This window comes from Peromyscus leucopus, chromosome 1 (assembly GCF_004664715.2).
Source record: "Peromyscus leucopus breed LL Stock chromosome 1, UCI_PerLeu_2.1, whole genome shotgun sequence".
NCBI classification, from domain to species: Eukaryota; Metazoa; Chordata; class Mammalia; order Rodentia; family Cricetidae; genus Peromyscus; species Peromyscus leucopus.
Genome location: NC_051063.1, coordinates 52,579,360 through 52,603,608, shown reverse-complemented (window position 1 = coordinate 52,603,608; position 24,249 = coordinate 52,579,360). Strand labels below are relative to the sequence as shown.

The 24,249-nt window shown below is 49.4% G+C and overlaps 2 protein-coding genes across 2 annotated transcripts in view; one reads left to right on the top strand and one right to left on the bottom strand.

Annotated features, from left to right (window-relative positions):
- Dpcd (deleted in primary ciliary dyskinesia homolog (mouse)) overlaps nt 1–11,433 on the bottom strand; it is a 17,813-nt gene extending 6,380 nt beyond the window's left edge. The window contains exons 1-3 of the mRNA XM_028891186.2: nt 11,301–11,433; nt 7,115–7,195; nt 6–130 (exon numbers count right to left, since the gene is read on the bottom strand). Coding sequence (XP_028747019.1) covers nt 6–130; nt 7,115–7,195; nt 11,301–11,364 — 270 coding nt within the window. The 5' untranslated portion in view covers nt 11,365–11,433. The remainder of the gene's footprint in view (nt 1–5; nt 131–7,114; nt 7,196–11,300) is intronic.
- On the top strand, nt 11,409–24,249 carry Poll (DNA polymerase lambda). The gene is made up of 9 exons (XM_028891185.2): nt 11,409–11,522; nt 12,295–12,432; nt 13,654–13,948; nt 14,142–14,301; nt 14,624–14,941; nt 19,588–19,761; nt 20,456–20,584; nt 22,731–22,899; nt 23,211–24,249. The coding sequence occupies exons 1-9, from the start codon at nt 11,432–11,434 to the stop codon at nt 23,573–23,575; spliced, it is 1,839 nt and encodes a 612-aa protein (XP_028747018.1). The 5' UTR covers nt 11,409–11,431; the 3' UTR covers nt 23,576–24,249.

Below are 24,249 nucleotides of genomic sequence, written 5' to 3'. Positions count from 1 at the left end.
CATACATTGGCATTACTTTCCTTGATGAGCTCGGCTCCCAGGCTCCCGGCTCCTGAGAGCACTGGCTCTCCCACTTCAATCTGCCACTGGCCCAAGGCTCCCAGGGCATTTTTCACACGCCATTTTCTCACTGGGGAGAGAACAAGCGAAGGATTAAAGCTCGTTCCTGCCAAATCTGACAAGACACTGGATAATGGGAGCAGGACACCCCGGGGCTCTGGTCTTGATGCTGGGTCTTGTGCATCTGATCTGGGAATCGCATGACCTAGGAAATCAAACTAGGGCATTTCAGCAACAGCTGGCAAAGTCCACCTCAAAGGTAGGCAGACACCTGGAACTGGGATGCAGCCCTGGGAATCATGGGGTGTGGTACCCAGCGGAAGGCAGAGAGCCGACCAAGGCCATTTCTGGAAATCTGGGTCTCCAAATGGAGTTTAGCCGTGGTTTGTTGTTGTTTCTTGAGACACAGTCTTCCCAGACAGCCCGGACTGTTTTCAAACTGTTCCTGTGTCTTGGCCTCGAGTGTAAGGACTGCAAGAGTGCCAGATGCTCACCTTTGGATGCATTTTTCCTCTCTAAAAAACTATGCAAAGGAAAATGAACTGAGTGAAAGCTGTTGGCCAGGTTTGTCTCACGATTCAGAAAGTCCAAATAAAGACAGTCCCTTATTTCAGGTATACTTGGCTTAACAACAACTAACAATAAAAGCCCCCACAGCCCAAAAGCTGTGTTTAAATAATCTCGAGCCTGGCAGCGGTGATGCACGCCTTTAATCCCAGTACTGGGGAGTCAGAGACAGGCGGATTTCTGAGTTCCAGTCCAGCCTGGTCTACAGAGCGAGATCCAGGATAGGCAACAAAATGACACAGAGAAACCCTGTATTGGGAGAAAAAAAAAAAAAAAAAAACCTCCAAAAAAAAAGACAGTTGTATACCACTCGGCCTGGTTGATGTATTTCTGAGGACCCAACCACAGCCACCTGCACTCTAGGTAAACACTCACCCTACTCAGCCACGTTCCCAGCCTTCAAACCTGGATTCCTGTGTTCATGCATATCCTGCTACTTCCGTATAAGAAAATGAGTTTGAGCCAGGTGGTGGCGCACACCTTTAATCCCAGCACTCGGGAGGCAGAGGCAGGTGGATCTCTGTGAGTTCGAGGCCAGCCTGGTCTACAGAGTGAGTTCCAGGAAAGACGCAAAGCTACACAGAGAAACCCTGTCTCGAGAAACCAAATAAATGAATGAATGAATAAATGAATGAATGAATGAATGAACGATTTCCAGCTGAGGTATAACTCGGTTTTCCCAGTACTAGACTCAACCTCTAGTATTGCAATTAGCAAATAAAGTCTTAGCGATACACTGTATTTTGTGAGATTTATTTATTTTTATGTGCTTGGCCTACATTTATACACTACATTTTAAATACACTTATTGTAGTGTGATTTGATTTTATAAAATGGACCCCTACATTTATAACTTGATAATGCAAATAACAATTGTTACTTTCCCATGTTTCGCAGCTCAGATGTTTGTGAAAGGTTTTTTCTTGTGGTGGTTGATGTTGTTTTTAACCCTTGCCCTTCCTTCCTCTCTGTTTGTTTTGTGATGAAGAGTCATTCTAGCCTAGATTTACTACTGATCTCAGCGTGGTCGTCTGACTCAGCATCACGGATGCTGGGCTTTTAGACCTGAGCCACCCTGCCTCCTGTTGTTGCTGTTTGTCTTTTAAAATAAGATATATTATGGGAAATCATAAATCCGGACGTGAGTTCAGTGGGTAGCGCTGGGAAAACGGCCAGGAGCTCACGGAGCCCCACTCAGCCCTGTGCTGGTGGGGGCTGCTGTGCGGCCCCCAGTGGAGAGGTTGTGCTCAGATGCACCCTCTCCCCGCCCTCCTGTAGTAAGAGCTCTGGGCTGCCGAGCTGGGGGATCCCACAGCAGGAGCTGAGCAACTCTGAAAGGACCTGGTGGGCTATCACAGCTGGTGCCAGGGGTGGGTCTCTTTTCAGGGTGGGGCGGAAGGGTGTCAGCATCAGGCCCACGGGCTTCTGAGCAGCCGGGACAGTCTTGCACGTGCTCACTCCTGTGAGCACAAAAGCTGAACACAAAAGCGTGATGTAGAATTAGAACTTTCCCTTGAATATGGGCTTTTTATAAGGTCTGCTGCATTCTGCAGTGTGATTTTATTACATCTTAGGGCCAAAAATTCTCCCTAGAAACACATTTGCAAGTTTATAATGAAAATTAATAAGGACGAGTAAAACTTGGAAATATGCTTTCTAGGCAACTTCTTAGGCCCACAAATACTTCCTTAAGTGAATGGACTGTGACCAGGAGTATATGCAGACCTAGCCACTGGAACAGCCCACTGGAACACCATGGAAGATGGCCTCAGGGGCCTCCGTCACAGCTGCAAACAAGTGACAGACACCTCCTAGCAGCAGCTTACTATGACAAAACCTGCTCCCCCCTACAGCGAAGATCACCCTGAGTCCCCAAACCATGTATCAAATGCTATGCACAGAATGGGGTGCAGCTTAGTAGTAGAGCCTCTGCCTAGCATGTGTAAGACCCTGGGTTTGCTCCTCAGCTCTAGGAAGGAGGAGGGAAAACCCAGCAACAGCTATCTATAGAAAAAAATCAGGCTGAAAATGACTTTCTCCCCAGGCATGTGACAACAGTATCAGGGAACAGCCACGGACAACTATGTAAGCACCTGAGACCATCTGTTGGTTTTCAAGACAGGGTCTCACTATGTAACTCTGACAGTCCTAGAACTCACCAGGCTGGCTGTGAACTCAGAGATCCACCTGCCTCTGCTTCTCAAGTGCTGGGATTAAAGGTGTGCGCCACCATGCCTAGCTGAGACCACTTAGGATTGGGAGCAGATGAGCACCCCTCGGTCCCCATGGCATGCTGTTTGGCAGAATACAACCATCACAGGTTTAAAGGGGGCCAAGTTCACTTAGGAAACATCTAGTCTAACATTTGCTCACTCACTTATTGAGGAGAAAGCACCTCCCCACCTGCTTGTCTTCACCCCTGCCTCTGTTCTCCAGGGGAGCAAGTATAAAGAGTTACCGAGGAACAGTGAGATCTATTTGCAAAGGGGACAGGTAAAATTCAGGTCTGCCGATCATGGTGCCACATACTTAGAAGGCCAGTGGGATGGAGGCTATCTTGTACTAGATAACAAAATCCTGTCTTAAAACAAAACGAACAAAGAATTCAGGTCTTAGACCCCATATTCAGAATTCAGTCATCAATAAAGAGGTAAACTATAGTCTCCAAGTGTCCTAAACAGATGTGGTATTCCGAAAGCCTTCTTCGGTACTTCTTTTTGTTTGTGTTCTCTCTCTCTCCCCCTTCCTTCCTTTGTTTTGAGACAGGGTCTCTCTATGTAGTCCTCGTTGTCCTAGAACACACTATTTAGATATGGCTGGACACAAATTCACAGAGACCCCCCCTGCCTCTGCCTTCTGAGTGCTGGGATTAAAGGTGTGGGACACCATGCCCAGCTTGTGTTTCTGTTTTTGTACTTTAGCCTCTAAAGGCCAGGTTTGGTTATCTGAAGGGGAAATATGATGGATTACTACCTAGCTGGGCTGGCAAAGCAGGACGACCATGTAGTCACGGGCTCCGTTAAACTGGCTGGCCTAGGAACATCACCAGCATGGCTCTTAGAGGCCAGCTCAATCTTCCACAGAAACCTGCCCCAGAAGGAAAAGTCACAGCACTTCCGGTTTCCTTGTTCCTCTCCTCAGTACCACTGGGGGTCACAGGAGTTTGGCACTCTTGGCTGTCTTATTTTGTGTAACACCTTGGGGGATTCTAGTCTTCGTTAGAGCGTAACACAGAAAGAGGTTCCCCTTTCCAGCCTTCCAAGAGGCAAATCCGATGACAGCTTTTGAAGTCCTCACTTTGCCCGTGCGTGTGGGCATGAGCGCACACGTGCAGAGACGCAGCCTTGGCTTTCTGGTCCTCCTTTGTTCCTGTACTCAAGGACGGCTCCTGCGGCAAACGGAGGCTCCTTCCACCTGCTGTCACTGATTTGATTACATGTTAAACCCAAACCGGTGTGCACAAGGCAGCTCCCTGGGACGCTGTCATCTCTGCCCGGCTGAGTCAGGGCCAGCACTTTGGAAAGTGACCCTGTAAAAGGTCTGACGGGAAATGTATGGAGAAGGCAGTGCCTGGGGACCTTTTCCCAAGTCAGCAGGAAGCAGGCTGACGCCCCAGACTGCTGAAAGCAGCCCCATCTTTCAGGTGGACTGGAAAGTGGAGGTCCTAAAGGCCTCTTTCCCCAAAGCTCCAAGGCCTGGCCCACTTCCAATACGGATAATTACATTCCCCTTTCCTAAATACTCCCTGCAGCTTAAACTGGATGCAGGATTCTTCTTTTCTGCCCTAAAACACTGCAACATTGCTATGTGGCTATTAAACAGCTGCCGTGGCCCATCCCTGAGGAGGCTGGAGGGAATCGAGTGGGTCATTTATAAAGCCGCTCAAGTGCCTGGGGATGGGAGTGCTCAATCTGCTCCGAAGGCGGCCTGGGGTGGTTAGGCTGGCGGTCAAATACCAAAGCAGATTAAGAGGTAATCCAAATGTAATCGCTGGGGGACAGTCTGCCCTTCAGCCTCGGCCCCCTGGACATGCTGTGTTCTTCTGGGGGTTGGTTTGATGTTCCGATCATTGTTACAAGGCCCTTCAGCTTTTTCCTCTATGAATACATACCGAGTTCATTGTGGGGGGTGGGAATGAATAGCCCCGAGAGGGGAGAAAAAAGATGACACTAACATGCTTATTAACACCGACTGGAGGAACTCTGTCCCAGACAGATGCACACCTACTGGCAATTCTTCCCCTGTAAATTACTTTCTGAGCTTTTTTTCTAACAGAAAACCTGTTTGACCAATTATCAAATTTGTGTATTAGCTGGGGAAAAAATGGAAACCATTTCACTTACTGCCGCAAACCATATCCGTACTCCACTTCATAGTACGCCACGCCAGTTCTGGTCCTGAAGATCTATTTATACGTTAATAACCAGGCACGGTGGCCTGTGTTTGCAGTCCCAGCTACTTGGGAAACTTGAGGCTGGAGGACCTCCTGACCCTCCAAAGTTTGAGGCTAGCCTGGGCAATGTCTGGAGACCCCGTCTCAGAAACAAACAAGCAGACAACTTGTTTGGGCAGTATTTTGCAAGGGCAGTTGGGTTGGGGGTTGGGGGAGACAAAAAACAAGAAATGGAGCTTAGAGCTTGGTGGCACACACATTTAACCTGAGCTCTGAGGAGGCTTGGATGGGAGGATGGCCGAGCCTGGGGTACACAGTGAGTTCCATGTCTTAAGAAAACAAGAACAAAATAAAGCGAACAGGATTTAAGGATTCTTAGCTCTAACACTATGCCACCGTCCACTGAGACTCAACTACTTCCTAGGATGGAGCCAAGCTTCAGTCTGTTCCAGACATCATCCAGCTTTGTGATTTTCAACATGGTGCTTAACTTCTCTGAGCTTACTTCTCAACTGTAAAATGGGGACAACAGTGCCTGTGTCGCGGGGCCTTAAAGAAGATGGTTACATGAAGAAACTCGAGTAGAGCCCCTGGAATGATGCCCGGCTAGTGTGGTAATGTCATTATTAGGTAAATCAGCCAAACCGGGAGCTACGTCCCTCCTCCATTCTTGCTGTTAAAAGGAAGTCTGAAGGCTTGCTCAAGCCAACTGCCACTACCAGAAGTGGGCCGCAGAGCACATGGTGCTCCAAAGAGGAACCTGGCCTTAGTCTTCATTTTAATACCATGCCCAAGCATGGCAAAGGGGCTGGGGCTGTCTATTGTTACAGCCTCCACAGCTCTACCTGCTTTATTTGCTGTGTGGAGAAAAGACGGGCCATGAGGGGCTGGGCAGGAGCGGAGGCTGGACTCGGTGATGGCGGTGGTTAGCTCACGTGACCTCTGCTTTCATAAGTTCTCCCCTGTTAGACATTCCAAGGCTGTCACCCCCTGGGAGCACTATAAATTACAATGCATTGTGAGGATATTACTACTGTATTGGTTTCCAACGAATCAGTGTCATATGCTAAACACATCAAGATTTTTAATAGCACCAGACTAAACCAATTGGGACTGGAGCCCAAGCAGCTCATAAGAAGAAGGGATCAACACTTCACTGCAACTGAGCATGCGCAGGACACACATTTTAAGACTGGAGACCGAGAGAATATGCAAACCAGTATAACCCATGTTGTCAGTGCGAGACATTTATGAGCTGTCAGGAAAAGGGAAAAAGAAATCCCCTCACCAATACTACCTGTCGATCAGACCCGGGAAGAAATGAAAGTCAGGAATAAGGACAAGAAAATAACTCAGCCCATGATCCCATCCTTGGTCTTAGCATTTCAGGTGCGAGTTAATAAAGAGACCAGCTCCCATGGCAGACAGCTTTGGGCCCTGGGTCACAGGGCCAGCCACCCAGCTCTGGGAAGTCAGTTAATGCCGATTTGCATCCCTGGGAACAGAGAACAGGCAAATCAAATAATCCCCAGAAATCTGAGCTGGAACTCCTATTCACGAGCCTATGCTCAAGGAGGGGGACCCTGCGGGCACAAGAGCGATGGTGCCGCCAAACCCGCCATTGCTACCCAGTCACTCATGTCACTCAAGAGGAGGGTCATATTTAATGGGGCCGTCTAGGAGCCAAGGTCAGAAGCCGCCCGGCCTGAGGCTTGCCCTTGGTGTGGCTTCAGCAAGCAACAGAACAAGCAACCAAGAAGCTTGACGTGCAAGCCTTGCCCTCACCACCACTGCCTCTACCCAGCCTCTTTCTGTGACCTGCTGTTCCAGTTGTTTCTTAGAACCTCACCCCTGGCTCAGAGGCTCATCGCCCTTTCCTCTATCTGGAGGTGGGGGATGGGCTGCACTGGGCAGAGGACTCCACTGGCTCCTCACGTTCATATTGTTCTCAGAACAGTCTTGCCCCCAAGGACGGCCATCTCCCCGCCACGCACACTGCATGCCGAGCTCCCCGCGCCAGCCCAAGGCCAGAGCGTTCACCTGGAGCTCAGGCAGCCCCACGCGCTGAGGACCCACGGGGAGCCCCACACTTACCAAGTAGTTCGCTGGTCTTCTCATCGTACTCTTCCGCCATCTCCTTGCCATCTGGGAACAAATAGTGCACCATCCTCTTCCCTACACACAGAGCAAAGAGCACCTTACCACAAAGCTGCCCTTGACCTCCCCTGCAGACCGAGACGTCTCCCCCAAACAACAACAGCCCCACCCCCACCCCCAGAACCTTGCAGAGCCTCCCCTGAGGTTCTTGCCAACCGATGGCCACCATCGCTTTTAAGATGTGTCCCAGGCTCCCTTCCCTTCTCCCAACACGTCTTTGCCACGCTGCTTCCACCCCCAAGCAAGCCATGCTTCCTCCCGACTGTCGAACTTTGCTCGCTCTTGGAAACCTGGTTCAAATGTCCCTTCACTGCAAGTCTCCCCTACCTATCACTTGCAGCCACCGTGGCAGGTGGGTCCCTTCCACCTCTGTGCCCCCTCAGCAGGACAGCGTTAAAAGCGTTTGATAGGAACGACAGCAATGTCTTTCTCTCCCCACTTCCTACAACCAGGGCCATCTGCTCTGAGAGGAGCTGGGCTCCTGACGGGTACTTCCAGCCACTGTCACTCTGCCTTCGTCTACACATCTGTAGGCCATGCCCAGCACAGGGCCCAGGATGCTACCATCATGTATCTTCCTCCTGACACACACTTGCTTTATGATTTTTACGTCTCTTATGTGAGCTATTGGTTATTCTCTTCCACTGGACTGGGGGTGGGGGGTGTCCATGGTTTCCCAGAGATCAGCCACAGGGACTCAAATGCTGCCTGAAAGAGTGAAACACATTGATGTAGCATCCATTAAAAGGATAAAAGAACCTATGGGAGTCTCCTGGCTCACAGCACTTGTCAAGGGGAGGGCTCTGGACTTGCTTCTTTTTCTCCCAGGCAAGTAAGGAGATACAGGTAGCTACCTCAGGAAGACTGTCCAAAGGGTCTTTGTACCCAGTGGACATGTACCTCCCATCAGCTTCAAGAATAAGAGCCCTAAGGTGGCTTTCTCCTGTTTAACTCACTCCTCTAGGACAGTTTCCTTGAGTCATTCCAAAATTTGCAAGGTCTCTTGGCAGGCCTCAATAACCAATCAATAATATTAATAATATTCAATAATATCAACGCCCTTAAGAATCTGAATGCTTCACAGGTAAGAGTATTTGCTCTGCAGGCATGGGGAACTGAGTTTGAATCCTCAGCATCTACATAAATTGCTGGGTGTGGCTGTACAGGCATGTAACCCCAGCGTTGGGGCTGGAGACAGGCAGGTCCCAAAGGCCAAAAGGGGGAGCCCTGGCTGAGGAACACCGCAGTACAGCAGGGACCAACAGAGGACTGAAGTGGAAGCCTCCCTTCACACACCTGACGTCCCGCTATGGCCTCTGTGTACATACACATGGGTGTATGCTCCTGCACACTTACATGCAAGCATCACACACAAATACACCATATCCCCACCCCCACCCCTGCCAAAATACTGCCCTATGACCAAAAGCAACAAAGCAGACTTCAGCATGCACTTGAATATTATTCATGTTCGAACAGCATTACTCACACCAGTCAAAAGGCAGAAGCAAGCCAAGTGCCCATCAGAAGATGGATGAACACTTCGGGGGAGAGTGTACACACGCAGGACAGCTTTAGGGCACAGGCTGGTGCTGGGCAGGGAGCAGTCAGCTGGCCTCTCAAGCATGAGGACCTGAATTCGATCCCTAGCATTTACACACGAAGTCTGGGGCCATGACATGTGCATATAACCTCATGACTGAGGAGCGGGAGACAGGAGGATCCTGGGGCTCGCTGAGCAGCCAGCTCAGCCTAATTGGCAAGGCCTAGGTCCCAGTGAGAGACCCTGTCTCCAAACAAGATGGAGACCAGCAAGATGGATGAGCAGATGAAAGTGCTTGTTGCCAAGCCAGACAACCTGACTGATCCCAGAACTCACATGGTGGAGGAAAGCACCAGTTCCCACAAGCTGTCCTCTGATCTCCACATACATGCTGAGGCAGGTATACACATATACACATACAAACATTACAAAGAAAAAAGAAAAGAAAAAGAAAGAAAAGAAATCCACAAACCATTGCCGGCAACTGTGAGGAAGAAGGACACCAGGGTTGACCTCTGGCCTCCACACAAGCACACAAAAATATACAAAGGAAATTCTGCACATGTGACAACACAGATGAACCTTGAAAACCTTCCGCAATGTGAAATAACTAAATCAAATACTATTTGATTCCACGTACACGAGGCTCTTTGATTAGTCAAGATAACTGAAACCCAAAGAAGAACGGAGGTTGCTAGAGGCCGGGGAGAAGAGAGTGTGGGGTCAAGTTCTGGGGGGTGCAGAGGGTGGGTTTTGAGAATGAAAAGTTTTGGAGTTGGATGGTGGTAACAGTTGCACAACAATGTGAATGTAATTAATGGCACCTAACTGCACCTAAAAACGGTTACAACAGTAAACTTTATGTCTTTTGTTTTTAAACCATAATAAAAACAAAAACCTGTTCAGGCATGGTGGTACATGCCCTTTATCCTAAAGCTAGGGAGACAGAGGCAGGAGGACCTCTGTACCTTCAAGACCAGCCTGGTCTACACAGGACATTTTAGGCCAGCCAGGACTACATAGTGAGACCCCGTCTCAAAATGCAAACAAAAAGACCACTACCCTGTGAAGTAATGTCCCAAATCTGCACACCGTGAGATCACAGCATGTTCCAACTTTTCTACGGCTCTTCATTCTCTACCTCTGACAGCCTCTTGAGAAGAGACTGTTATTTACTCTGTATCGAGACAGTTGATACAACACGGGCAGTGCCTGGATGGTGACTGGTTTCGTGACACTTAACCAGCCTTACACTGTCACACGTCCTTGCCTCTACATGTGACTCATCTGCTTATGGCCATTCTTCCATCTCCACTTACCAAGAACCTATCAGCAATCCTTTAGGGGCTGGAAATACCACCTCTTCTGTTTGGTCATTATCCAAAGAGAAAATCATTTTTACTTTTATGCTTTCTTAGCATTTCACACAGTATCTCAACACCGCCCCCAACCCCCAAGCTAGAGTCTCCTGCCTTGGCCCTCCAGTGCAGAGCTGACAGGCATGGGCTGCATGTCCTGCTAAGATCCCAACCTATTTAACACAGCTGCTATTTACTTACATGTTTTCTTCTTGATCATTCTGTGAACTCCTAGGAGACCACAGACCATGGGTTTTTTGTTTGTTTTGTTGTTGTTGTTTTTTCTATCTGCTCTAGCACAGAATCTGGCACACAGTCAAGGCCTCCCTAAACGCTGCAGTTAGGAACAAATGAAACCTGATTTTACCTTCCATAAACTTCATGCTTCTTTGACTGGCAGATACCTGTGGATCTAAGTCCCTAGCTGTTAAGCTTTAAAGGGAATTCAGATCTAATTCACCCTGGCTGCCAAGCGGATCCAGGAAAGACCTCTGGAGGGGACTTACATCAACCAATTGCAGGATGGGAAAAGCTGTTACTTCAAACTCCTGTTCCTAATCATTTAGACCTCGGCCCTTGTTCTACCTCCCCTAAAGATCAGAGAACATTTAAAAATCCACTCTAAACAAAACACAGTTGGAAAGGACCTCTGAAACAACACTGGCAGCCCGCCCGCTTCATTTTATAGTTGAAGAAAATGGGGTTCTAACAAATTAACATGTAAATCAATGGCAGAGTTGATCTAAAACCCTGCTGTCCCTCCATTCTGTGCCGCTGGGTTACCATCATCAATAGGACCTCCAAACTGAGATGCATGGGGTCCCAGGTCATGATACAGTTGTACCTGAGAATCTGCAAAACCTGAGGCTGGTCAAAACCTTCCTGGATTTCAATTAAAAAAAACAAAAATGGGATAGAAAAGTCGCCTCCTTGGTACAGCCCCGTGGAACGATGATGAGTGTAAAATGAATTATTGGGAATTACCAACCAAACTCTGAGCGGGGCGGGAGGGTGTAAGGAAAGCTAGATGTGGGTGACCTGAGACTTGAGTTCCACTCCAGCCATCTCCCTGGGCCTCAGTTTCCTCCTCTGCAAATGCAGGAAGCTAGCGTGGCTGAGGGCGGCGACAATTCCAGCTCTGCCCGCCCAGGCTGAGGCCCTCCGCGGAGGAGCCGGCGCGCAGAGCCCGCCCTAGGGGAGAGGAGGAGAGGGCTCGAGTTACCATCCTGCAGCAGCGCCGTCTTCTCGGCAGCCCGCAGACTCTCCAGCCAGCTAGTCACCGCCATCTTCCCTCCGCCCAGCAACGCGCCCGGCCACTTCCATGGCAACTGCTGGGCCGAGGGTCACTTCCGGATGACCCGGAAGGTGTTCTGGGCATTTACTCTTCAATACCACCCCCCCCCCCCACTTCTCCCGCCCGGTTTCTTTTTCATTGGCTCCCATGGTGAGTTTATTTCTGTTTGCGGGAGATTCTGGCCTAGTGTGACCGGCTCTGGGGCCCGGTCGGCTGGGGAGGTTCCTAGGACTTTTGGGGTCCCAGCACCCGCTCTCTTCTGGCCCCAGCTGGGAGTCCCAGGCTCGCGCCAGCTGCACGCACAGTGCATGGGGCGCACCTGCTCCAGCCTTGCCCACCCCCAGCTGTGAGGGTACCTTACACCTGCTGCGGCTGCACCCCATTTCCCTGCAGCTACGGGGCTCAGCCCCCCCCCGCCCATCCCCCACTACGAGGCTGCGACAGGGGCAGGTGCGCCGCGTGCCCGCAACTTTCCCTGAAGTTTTCCTCTGCAAATGTACATTGAGGCTAGAGAAAGAGGAGGTGTGTGTGCACGTGTCCTTCAGACTCCACTATTTGGGGGATATGAAGACTTCACTGAAAATGTAGGCCTGTTTCCTAGCTCGTTGTCATTTTGGAAAAGCCTCTTGGAAGCGGAAGCAGAGGCCGACTGTGCACTGGACCTGCAGAGCAACCCTCTCCTTCCAATGTTGTTTCCCTTGAGTCAAAAGCCAATCCCACCCCTGACTTCCATAGTCCCAGCCTTTCCCCGACTTCACTCAGTACTCTTAACGCCGAAAGGCTGGTGTGTGTGGAGCTCGTATTACACCAGTGATGTTTAACTCGGCTTTCTGAGACCTCTGAGAAAGGGTCTCTTGCTCCCAAAGCCCGTCTCTGCAGGCCCTTAATCTTGGATTTCTGCATGACATCTATCCTTAAACAGAAAGGCAAGGATCCAACCATACTTCAATGGACCCACAGGGCATCTTGAAGGCGTTTCCCAAGCGAAAGAAAATCCATGCAGAGCCATCATCAAAAGCACTTGTGAAGATTCCCAGAAGGGAAGCGGGAGAAGCTGGAGGTGAGCTGGCCCACCCTGAGAGCTCATGCACTTGAACCCTCAGCCTTCCGTTGTCCAGAATCAGATAATGGAAGTGGCCTTACCTGTGTAGGGCTGGGATCTCCTTATATCTACTTATATTTGCTTTGGTCTCTTGTTTAGAGTCTCGTTGTAACCTTGACTTTGCCTTGTAGCCGAGAATGAATGACTGTAATAAGTCCTGTTCCCTCCTGTCTCAACCTCCCCAGTGCTGGGCTTACAGATGTGCAGCACCACATCCAGCTGCTGTTTGTCTTTGTTTTTCAAGGCAGGGTTTCTCACTGTAGCTCTTGCTGTCCTGGAACTTGCTCTGTAGACCAGGCTGGCCTTGAACTCAGAGATCCGCCTGCCTCTGCCTCCCGAGTGCTGGGACTAAAGGCGTGCGCCACTATAGCTGTGCTTTGTCTTTGATAGGCCATTTGCTGTGTTATCTTCTCCATCCCGAGAGCTCCGTGAGAAAGTGTTCCCCGGTTCCTCAGGAAGTGGCCCTTAGAATTCTCGGTTGTGTTAGAGGCAGCCCCAGGAGCGAACAGATCCCCCTGAGTCCCTGGGCTTGTTCTAAGCTGTTTGGCCACCGAAGTTGTTAAATAGATGGCAGAGATTTTAAGGGGTTGGGAGTGTTGGTCAAGTCTTCTAGACTGAGGGAAGGAACTTGTAATGGTAAGAAATGTGTGCTTTGCTGGGAAAAAAAATAGGTGATAAAATGATTTTTGAACTGTGTTCAAAGCAAGAAGGCTTCATTTATTCAGTCACAAATACTTATAGATGACCTGTGACGTGCCAAGCACTGCTCTCGTTTGCACCAGGAACAGGACACACAAAATCCTAACCCCTGCACTCAAGTGACAGCCCTTGAGAAAGTTTGCTGTGTTGGTGGTAGACTTCTTTGAAGGCACTTTGCTCTTTTGGTGGCAGGAAAATGATTACTTTGAAGGGAGGCGATTTCAAACGGTTCGTTGTGACTATATTTATAAGTTTCCCAGCTCAGTGACATACATACATCTGTGATTCCAGCACTTGGAGGTAGAGGCAAGAGAATCAGGAGTTCAAGGTTATCCTCTGCTACGTAATGAGTTTGAGGCCAGCCTGGGCTACATGAGACCCTGTCTTAAATAATAGTAATGGTAATATAATAATAATAATAATAATAATAATAATAATAATAATGTTATGGTAATAGGCATTTGGCTCTCCTCTCCACAGAATGGCTGAGCTCCTTGAAGGCTCACATTATGCCCACTGGCATTGGACGAGCCCGGGCTGAGCTCTTTGAAAAGCAGATTATCCATCATGGCGGCCAGGTATGCTCTGCCCAGGCCCCAGGAGTCACTCACATTGTGGTAGATGAAAACATGAACTGTCAGCGGGCTCTCCGACTCCTCAGACTACCTCAGCTACCCCCCAGTGTTCAGCTGGTGAAGTCAACCTGGCTGAGCTTGTGCCTGCAGGAGAGAAGGCTGATGGACACAGCCGGATTCAGCCTTTCCATGCCCAAGAGGTGGGTTGCCCCTAGCCTTCCTCAGGTGTTTGTTGATAGCATCTTGAGTTTCCATCTTGAGTTATTCAAAAACAACTCCTACTTTTTAAATCGGACATACCTGGAAACGCAGGGTTTCAGTGGAAAGAAAGACTGGGGTAGAGACAAGTAGACTTTTAATACTCTAACTGCCTGTGGCCTCCCTACTCTCTAGTTCCTTGGACCAAGCACAGCCCAGCAAGGCAGACCAAGGCTCTTCTGCCCCTGACCCCCAGGAGGCCGCATCCAGGACGACCCTCTCTCTTCCCCCTCCTCACACCGGAACTGCATCTCCTCCTCCAAAGGCAGAAAAAGCACCAAGAACCCCAGCTCAGGTGAGAAGCTCCCAGCTCAGGGCCCTGACCACAGAAATGGAAGGGCCTGCTGCTTATACAGAGAATTCTAGGTCTTTTTTGATTAAGTAGCTGTTCCTCTCTTCCCAACATTCATCACTTCTGCATTTACCAAGCCATGTCTACCACACACTCCTGGGAATCCCAGGGCTCTGGAGGAAGCCCTGTGGAGCATGGCCTCACGCTGAAGAAGGCATAAGCCCAGAGCAGCCTCATCCTTGAGTCAGAGTAGGAGATTCCTACCCACCAAACACAATCCTCGCTCTTGAGGAGGACACAGAGTTATTGTTTCTTCTGTTTCCAGCTCAGTTCAGATGATGAAACCAGTGATGAGGAAGGACCCCAGGTTAGCTCAGCAGATCTGGAAGCCTTGATCAGTGGGCACTATCCCACTTCCCCTGAGGAAAATGGTGGACCTGACCCAGCCCCAGAAGCCCTGGAGAAGTGGGTCTGTGCACAGCCCTCGAGCCAGAAGACAACTAATTACAACCTGCATATCACAGAGAAGCTAGAAGTTCTGGCTAAAGCCTACAGTGTCCAGGGAGACAAGTGGAGGGCCCTGGGCTACGCCAAGGCCATCAATGCCCTCAAGAGCTTCCACAAGCCTGTGAGCTCCTACCAGGTACTTGGAGGTTGGGGAAGAGGCCTCTTATTAATTAGCGGTTCATGGCTGTTTGAAGATTACCTACCTAATAGAAATATGTCTTTGTATACCTAAAAATACTTAACTAACATGACTATAAGTTTGATTATCCTAGATGACTATTAATCTGTATTTCTTAATTATACATTACAATTTCAAATGAGCTGTACAAACCTAATACCTTAAACAAGAGTAGAAATATACATACAGTATAACAAAATTAACTTTAAATTTGTATCAGTAAACTAAAATCTATAGCAATGTAAAACATTTCAAACAAGCTGTTGATCTTTAAAAGTAGATTCAATAATCTACCCTTTTATTCTATCATATCTATCCTACATTTCTATGTCATATCCCCCTTTCTTCTTTAGAAAGAGATTGCATTTATAATCAACCTCCTTTAAATAAAAATAAACATTTATAAACAATATTTTGGGAATTTGGGTATAACTTCTCATATTACTTCCTGCTGGATGGGGGTGCTGGCAATCTTAAGGGGATCCTGAGAAAATTAGGAGTTATGGTCAAGTCCTGACTGGAGTAGTCTGTGAGGCTGCATTGTCTGAGCCAGTTGCCTTGAAGCCATTCTGGATGTTGAATCATCTGGGCCATGGTGTTATTGGATACCTTTCAGGGGTCTTGGCTGATCAAACCATATTAGACTGGAAGCAATCCACAGGTTCTCATCTTCTGTGGAAACAAAAGCAGAACCTCTTTCCAAAGCAACGTATCCTTAGACACAAACTTTGAAGTCAAGATACCTTTTATATATATATATATACGTAACTCAGCAGCCTTTACAATCAAATGCCTTTCTGCAGTTAAAAATCCCAAAGACAGCCGGGCGGTGGTGGCGAACGCCTTTAATCCCAGCACTCAGGAGGCAGAGCCAGGCAGATTTCTGTGAGTTTGAGGCCAGCCTGGGCTACCAAGTGAGTTCCAGGAAAGGCGCAAAGCTACACAGAGAAACCCTGTCTCAAAAAAAAAACAAAAAAAAAAAAAAAAGAAGAAAAAAAAATCCCAAAGACAATATAATCCAGACTCTCTGTGTGATTTCCATCTTCACATGGCTTATTTTTTATATTACTTTTACTGTCTCTTTACAGACTTTATTTTTTAAAACTATTTCTTTATATAACTGCATATCCTCCTTTTCCTTTCTCTTCCAAGCCTACATATATTTTTACACACAATGTAAACCATTTACAGTTTTATTCCATTTGAATCTGTCTTTTTGTCAATCTGTTGCTTTAAACTAGGACAAAAGCCTTGGCTGCTGACTCCACCCACCTCAGCTTCCCAACATGGCAGAGGTAATTCACTGCCAACTCTGGGAGCCATGCTCTCTGCTGACTCTGGGAGACTCAGAAACCTCTTCTTCTTCTTCTTCTTCTTCTTCTTCTTCTTCTTCTTCTTCTTCTTCTTCTTCTTCTTCTTCTTCTTCTTCTTCTTCTTCTTCTTCTTCTTCTTCTCTTCTCCTTTTCTCCTTCTCCTTCTCCTTCTCCTTCTCCTTCTCCTTCTCCTCCTCCTCCTCCTCTATACTATCAAAAGCTAAATCCACCATGCAGTATGTTGCGTGGCTTGGAGATGCCACTGTGTACCGAGTTGGGAATTGCCATGCTGCAGCTCGAGTCTACACACTGCAAACCCGCCATACTGTAGCTCAAGCCTGCAGGCCACTGTGTCTCTGTACCTTTGCGTCTCTAATCTCGGCCCACATGAGACATGAAGTAGAAAACTTTGGATGACTGTCCAGGCAGGCAGCTGTCTCTGTCATTCTAGATTTTTGGAAGTTGCTTACAATGAACTTCTTGTTCATTTAGGGATTATTTTATTCTTCTGGGGTCTTTGATGTAGTTGAAGACTAAAGGGTTATAATTTTTCTTGGTTATGATAAAAGATAAATTAGATATGAAACTTTAGACTCACAAATATATCATAGATAGAATATTTTATTTTGCCAAATACAAATAGACTAGATATTGTAACTGTAATTTTTGCTTAATATCTGTTTGTTATATATAATTTTACTATGTTAAAGTTAAAACCTTCCTTTTTGATTAGACAGAAAAGGGGAAGTTGCTGTGGGAGGTCTTTTTGTATGCTGTGAATATGTGTTGCTCTGATTGGTTGATAAATAAAGCCATTTGGCCTATGGCAAGGCAGCTTAGAGGCAGGCAGGAAATACAAGCAGATAGACAGGAAGAAGAAAGGAGAGGAGAGAGAGAGACACCAGCCTGTCACCCAAGGAAGGAACAACATACTAGTAAACCAGTAAGCCACAGAACATGTGGCAAAACATAGATTAATAGAAATGGGTTAATTTAAGATGTAAGAGCTAGCTAGTGAGAGGCCTGCCATAGACTTCAGTTTGTAAATAATATAAGCCTGTGTGTTTACTTGGGTCCCAGTGACTGCAGGACCAGGCAGGACACAGGAAAACTTCTGACTACAGATGGCAGCACTAGTCACCAATGGACATTGAATTTAGTGGTTAAGATTTTATAATGGGTGGGACTTATACAGAGACATGCTGATTAAAAAAAAAAAAAAAAAGGTAGTTGAAAACAGACCAGCAAAATTGTTAGGACTGGGAAATGGGTGCTTTGGTGTTTATTACACTGTTCCCTCTACTTCCAAGTGTTTTTATATAATAAGTTTAGCCAGGTGGTGGTGGCACATGCCTTTAATCCCAGTATTTAGGAGGCAGAGGCAGGCGGATCTCTGTGAGTTTGACACCAGCCTGGTCTACAGAGTGAATTCCAGGACAGCCAGGGCCACACAATGAAACCCTGTCTGGAAAAACAAAAAAAGAAGTTTAAAGCCAGGCCCGATGGTACATGCATTAGACTCTGGAGCCCATTCATTGTGGACTCTATAGACAAATTCTGATTTGTCAATTTCCCAATCACTTGAAAGAAATTAACAACAGTAGCCCATTCAGTGTTTTTTGTAAGGTTGAAAGATGGTCCCAGTAGCACAGAATGAGATACAGTAATGCATCTGTTTACAGTATCTCATATGTGTTACAGTAATCCTCAGTCAGTGTGTACAGTAATCCTCAGTCAGTGTGTTACAGTAATCCTCAGTGAGTGTGGTACAGTAATCCTCAGTGAGTGTGGTACAGTAATCCTCAGTCAGTGTGGTACAGTAATCCTCAGTCAGTGTGGTACAGTAATCCTCAGTCAGTGTGTTACAGTAATCCTCAGTCAGTGTGGTACAGTAATCCTCAGTCAGTGTGGTACAGTAATCCTCAGTCAGTGTGTTACAGTAATCCTCAGTCAGTGTGTTACAGTAATCCTCAGTCAGTGTGGTACAGTAATCCTCAGTCAGTGTGTTACAGTAATCCTCAGTCAGTGTGTGTATACAGTAATCCTCAGTCAGTGTGTGTTACAGTAATCCTCAGTCAGTGTGTTACAGTAATCCTCAGTCAGTGTGTTACAGTAATCCTCAGTCAGTGTGTACAGTAATCCTCAGTCAGTGTGATACAGTAATCCTCAGTCAGTGTGTTACAGTAATCCTCAGTGAGTGTGGTACAGTAATCCTCAGTGTGTACAGTAATCTCAGTGTGTGTACAGTAATCCTCAGTCAGTGTGTACAGTAATCCTCAGTCTGTGGTACAGTAATCTTCAGTCAGTGTGTTACAGTAATCTTCAGTGAGTATGTTACAGTAATCCTCAGTGCAGTGTGGTACAGTAATCCTCAGTGTCAGTTGTGGTACAGTAATCCTCAGTCAGTGTGGTACAGTAATCCTCAGTCAGTGTGGTACAGTAATCCTCAGTCAGTGTGGTACAGTAATCCTCAGTCAGTGTGTACGTATCTCAGTGTGTACAGTAATCCTCAGTCAGTGTGGTACAGTAATCCTCAGTCAGTGTGGTACAGTAATCCTCAGTCAGTGTGGTACAGTAATCCTCAGTCAGTGTGGTACAGTAATCCTCAGTGAGTGTGGTACAGTAATCCTCAGTGTGTACAGTAATCAGTGTGGTACAGTAATCCTCAGTCAGTGTGTACAGTATCTCACAGTAATCCTCAGTCAGTGTGGTACAGTAATCCTCAGTGCAGTGTGGTACAGTAATCCTCAGTCAGTGTGGTACAGTAATCCTCAGTGTGGTACAGTAATCCTCAGTCAGTGTGGTACAGTAATCCTCAGTGAGTGTGGTACAGTAATCCTCAGTCAGTGTGTACAGTAATCCTCAGTCAGTGTGGTACAGTAATCCTCAGTGAGTGTGGTACAGTAATCCTCAGTCAGTGTGGTTCATAGTCGTGATGATGGTGATGTCAGTGGTGATGGTGATGAGTCCTGTCTTCTCTCAGCTTTTTGTTGTTGTTTGGTTTGTTCTTTTCTTTTGGAGATAGAGTCTCTGTATGGTGCCCTGACTGGTCTGGAACTGGAAGATCTGCCTGCATGCACCTCTGCCTCCAGGAGTTCTGGGATTGAAGGCATGTACCACTTCACCTGGCCCGTCTCTCTTCTTTTATTGCGGGTCTCTGGGAAGCAAAGGACAAGTTCCGTGTGGTTGCTGGGCTGGCCTCTGGGCAGATCTTCTGCTGAAGGCGTCAGATTCCCTTCCGCTGGCTCTCCCTTCCTAGCTTCTTATTCCTCTCTACTACTTCTTCCCTAGGAGGCCTGCAGCATCCCAGGAATTGGCAAGCGGATGGCTGAGAAGATCCTGGAGATCCTGGAGAGCGGGCACCTGCGGAAGCTCGACCACATCAGTGACAGTGTGCCTGTCTTGGAGCTGTTCTCCAACATCTGGGGAGCTGGGACCAAGACTGCCCAGATGTGGTACCATCAGGTCACACCCTGCCCACCTGCCACTTCAGTGTTGCTGTGGGACAGAGCCTCTGGCCACATCCCTTCCTCTTCTCCTGCGGTAGAAGGGTCCTTGTGTGTTCCCACCTTGTGTTCTCATGGGGATGAATCTAACTACAAGGGACTGCTTTTCAAGGACACCAGAGTTCATATGGGTCCCTCCCTTGTCCCCAGAACAGTTGTGTGGCTTAGTGTCCTTTAAGTGTGGACAAGAACAATAAATACATTACTCTGTTCCACAGACCATCAAGGAACTTTCTGTTTTTTATTTTTATTTTTTGAGGAAGTATCTCGCTATGTGGCCCTGGCTAGCCTAGAACTTGCTATGTAGACCAGGCTGGCCTTGAACTCATAGAGATCCACCTGGCTCTGGCAAGGGACTTTCTAAGGAGCTCAGGCTTTGGGCTCCATGTCTGAAAGAGTGGCTCCCAAACCTGGCCATGCCAAGAATGATCTTGGGAGCTGGTGAGAGTGAAGCCCGACCTGTTTTAGACCGAGGAATCAGGGAGCAGCGTCCCCAGATTATGGTGTGTCTTACTGAAGAGAGGCTGGACTTGGTCAGTCTTGCCTTATGTCTTCCATGGCGATGGCTGTGACAGAACCACCTGTGTCTTCTGGGCCATCCACTGCATCGGTCCCGGGTGCTCATAGCCCCCTCTCTGGCTGTTTCTCTCCAGGGTTTCCGGAACCTAGAAGACATCCGCAGCCTGAGCTCCCTGACTGCTCAGCAGGCCATTGGTTTGAAGCACTATGACGACTTCCTGGACCGCATGCCCAGGGAGGAGGCTGCGGAGATTGAGCAGACAGTAAGCATGGCTCCTTGAGCACCAAGGAGAGCAAAGCTTGAAGCCAGAGGCCCCGAACCCCTACTGGGCAGCCCCACGGGCAGAAGTTAAGGGGTTGCCAGAGATTGCAGAGAGCAGGTTGAGACCAGAGCTGTAGGCCCAGAGGACATGGGGTGGAGGTGGGCACTGCACCACCAGCCCTGTGGGTGAGTGGTCTCAGGGTCAGAGAGCAGAAGCACTGGGCAGCCTAGAGTGGAGCAGACACAGTCCCCAGGACTGGGATGTGGGAGTTTGAGCAGACTAGATTAGGGGCAGGGCAGGGGTGCGCTGCATTGTCCTTGAGAGCTTGATGACAACTATGGGGTCAGGTGTGGTGGCGCATGCCTTTAATCCCAGCACTCAGGAGGCCGAGGCAGGTGGGTCTCTGTGAGTTCGAGGCCAGCCTGGTCTACATAGTGAGTTCCAGGACAGCCAGAGCTACACAGAGAGACCCTGTCTCAAAACAAAACAAAACAAAACAGAACAAAAACCCAAGAAAAGAGAACTCTGGCTCCTCCCCTCCAAACACACAAATGGCCCAGGTGTCTGTATCTCTGCACGTATGTGAGCTCTGCACGTGTCTGAAGCCCCCCGAGGCTGCTCAGAATTAGTTGGGTTCAGATGAAAGCTCATAGCTTTGGGGGTGGGTTCAAGAGAGCACGGCCAGGACTTAGTTAAGGGTAAGCCTGGTTAGGAATTTCTCCCGGGGTTCTGTTCTGTTTGCTGTTAATATTTGTAACTGTCAAGGTCCAAGTGTGGGGTTCAGAGGTAGAGTGTCGCCAAGTGTGCCCAAGACCCTGCCATCCCCAGCAGCACAGAAAGAAAGAAAAAGAGTTTTATTTGGCCAAGAAGTAAGGTTTAGGGGCTGGAGAGATGGCCCAGAGCACAGGCTGCTCTTCCAGGACCCAGGTTCAATTCCCAGCACCCACATGGCAGCTCACAACTGTCTGTAACTCCAGTTCCAGGGGATCCGACACCCTCACACAAACATGTAGGGAAAACACCAATGCACATAAAAATAAAAAAAAAAATTAAAATTAAAAAAGAGAGAAAGAAGGTTTGGCCATCTTAAAGGTTTGGTTTAGAGCGGGGAACTAAGTTTATAAGTTTATGTAGAGTGTTGAGTCCAGAGAGACAGGACGTCTCTGTTGTTTGCTCAGCTGGTGTGGGGCAACGGTCTTTCCCTTTGGCCTAGGGTCTTGATGAGTGAGAGCTGAATCAGCCCGTGGTCTGCCGTGGGGCTGTGGGACTGTGCTGGATGGACAGATAGGCCCTATTGTGTGCCCATCACCAAGCTGGGCTGCTAATGATGACACATCACTACTCAGCTACGGTGTCCAGGCACAGAGAATGCCCATTGGAACCAGGCTCCCCACTAGCCTGCCCTCAAGTAGGGCTCCAGCTGTAGGGATGCTAATGGATTACTACTCATCTAGGCCGCCTCTTCCCATTCTCCTGGGAGGCCCAAGAAGGGATTGAAGGGATTAGCAGAACTGCTTGTCAGGTCAGGGGAATTGAGGTGTCCTGGCTGTGGGTATCCAGGGCCCCAGAAACCTCAGTGTCCTGCAGTGAGGGTGGGATACATCTACATATAAAAGGCCTCCACAGCGTCTGGCAGAGGCTAATGGGCTTATTCCTCCTTAGTTAGGCCTTTCAGATCCTTCTACCACAGGCCAGTCTCACCCCTCCTAGAAGGGTGTGGGCAGCTCCTGCCCTCCCTTTCCCACAGGTGCCGTGGTATTTTGTGCTTCATTTTCTCTCAGCCAGATCGGAGGCTCTGCCAGCCCCCGCTCAGGCCCTAAACCCTGACTCCCACACACTGCCATCAGCTCCAAATTCATAGGCAGCTTGAGCTGCAGGCACGTGGCTTTTTGTTATCAGTGGATTTTCACAGGCCTAGCCTCTGGGTGCGGGTTGGAGCCAGAACCCCAAGTGTCCCTGGTTCTTATACAGAGCCTTTCTGCAGAGTCAAAGCCCGTGTCTTCCGGCCTCTATAGCTTCTCTCTACGGGGCCCAGGCGCATCCCCTCAGCTTAGCATACAGCAGGGGGATAGGCCTGGGACATGGTGCCAGTTATGCTGTCATGGGAGAGGCCACCAGCCTTTGACCCCTCCCCGCCCTTCCGCAGGTCCGGCTGGCAGCCCAGGCCTTCAATCCCGGGCTGCTGTGTGTGGCCTGTGGCTCTTACCGAAGGGGGAAGGTGACCTGCGGGGACGTGGATGTGCTTATCACTCACCCAGATGGCCGGTCCCACCAGGGCATCTTCAGCCGCCTCCTGGACAGCCTTCGGCAGCAAGGTATTCACTCTGTCTTGGGGTGAGCAAGCTGGAAGGGGCATCCATGTCCAAGGTGTCACCTCCAAGTTCTCAGTTTGAGACGTGCTGTGGGGGAGGGGCTTTGCAAGAAATCCCGCCTCTTCTGGGGCCGAGGACACTGTAGAACAGGTGCCCCACATCCCTACGGGTAGGAAGGTCTCACCTGTCCACCTTCCACAGGTGAGGGACTGGGCTTAGAGGGGCGGGGAGGAGAGAAGGCTGGGGTCGGGCATCTCGGGAGGGTGCAGACAGGCCGGCTTCTTGCTCTACACACATCCCTTGTATTGGGCCAGGGTTCCTCACAGATGACTTGGTGAGCCAGGAGGAGAATGGCCAGCAGCAGAAGTACTTGGGAGTGTGCCAGCTTCCGGGGCCCGGGCGGCGGCACCGGCGGCTGGACATTATCGTGGTGCCCTACAGTGAGTTCGCCTGTGCCCTGCTCTACTTCACTGGCTCCGCTCACTTCAACCGGTCCATGCGAGCTCTGGCCAAGACCAAGGGCATGAGCCTGTCCGAGCATGCCCTCAGCGCAGCTGTGGTCCGCAACAGCCAAGGTGTCAAGGTGGGGTCTGGGCGAGTGCTGCCCACCCCCACAGAGAAGGACGTCTTCCGGCTCTTAGGCCTGCCCTACCGAGAGCCCGCTGAGCGGGACTGGTGACCTAAGCTTGGGCGAGGCAGCCATGCTGTGTGAGTGCCTCACCCGGCCATCCACGACCGACCGCTCTAGCTTTGCCCAGCTTAGCCAGGCTCCTCCAGTCACCCGCTGCCCTTAGTGAGCCAAGCCGGGAGGTTTGGGCCTGCGGGAAAGAGCCAGGCTGCTGGGGCCGGGGGCGGGGGGGGGGCCTGCAAGCCCTCCCCTGGACCTGGACGGGATGATGTCTGCTGCCCCTCCCCTGGACGGGATGATGTCTGCTGCCCTTCCCCTGGACGGGATGATGTCTGCTGCCCCTCCCCTGGACGGGATGATGTCTGCTGCCCCTCCCCTGGACGGGATGATGTCTGCCGCTGACCCCTCCGCCTCACCACTGCTCCTAGTAACGCTCAAGCAGAACAGGTGGCTGCTTTCAAGCCCGTTTCCTGTGCTCAAGGCGTAGGCTCCCCTTCCACCCCAAGACAGATCGCGATGCTGGGAATCGGGGAGAGGCTGGGGGTGGGGAAGAGGGAAGCCCCTGTGGGTTCAGCATCTTCTAGACCCTTCACGGTAGGAGGAAGCCGTGCGGATTCCCTCACCCACTCACTTCCTGTGCAGCTGGAGCTGCGGGGGGTGGCCTGCCCAGACTGTGAGGACTGCTTCTGAAGGCCCTGGGGCCCAGTAAAGTGCTTCTGACATTC

Bases quoted from the DNA above. Each gene is read 5' to 3' on its own strand.
- Poll (XM_028891185.2), top strand. From the start codon at position 11,432: ATGACCCGGAAGGTGTTCTGGGCATTTACTCTTCAATACCACCCCCCC. The intron at 13,949-14,141 runs GTGGGTTGCCCC...CCTACTCTCTAG, and splicing joins AGCCTTTCCATGCCCAAGAG to TTCCTTGGACCAAGCACAGC. The intron at 14,302-14,623 runs GTGAGAAGCTCC...TTCTGTTTCCAG, and splicing joins CACCAAGAACCCCAGCTCAG to CTCAGTTCAGATGATGAAAC.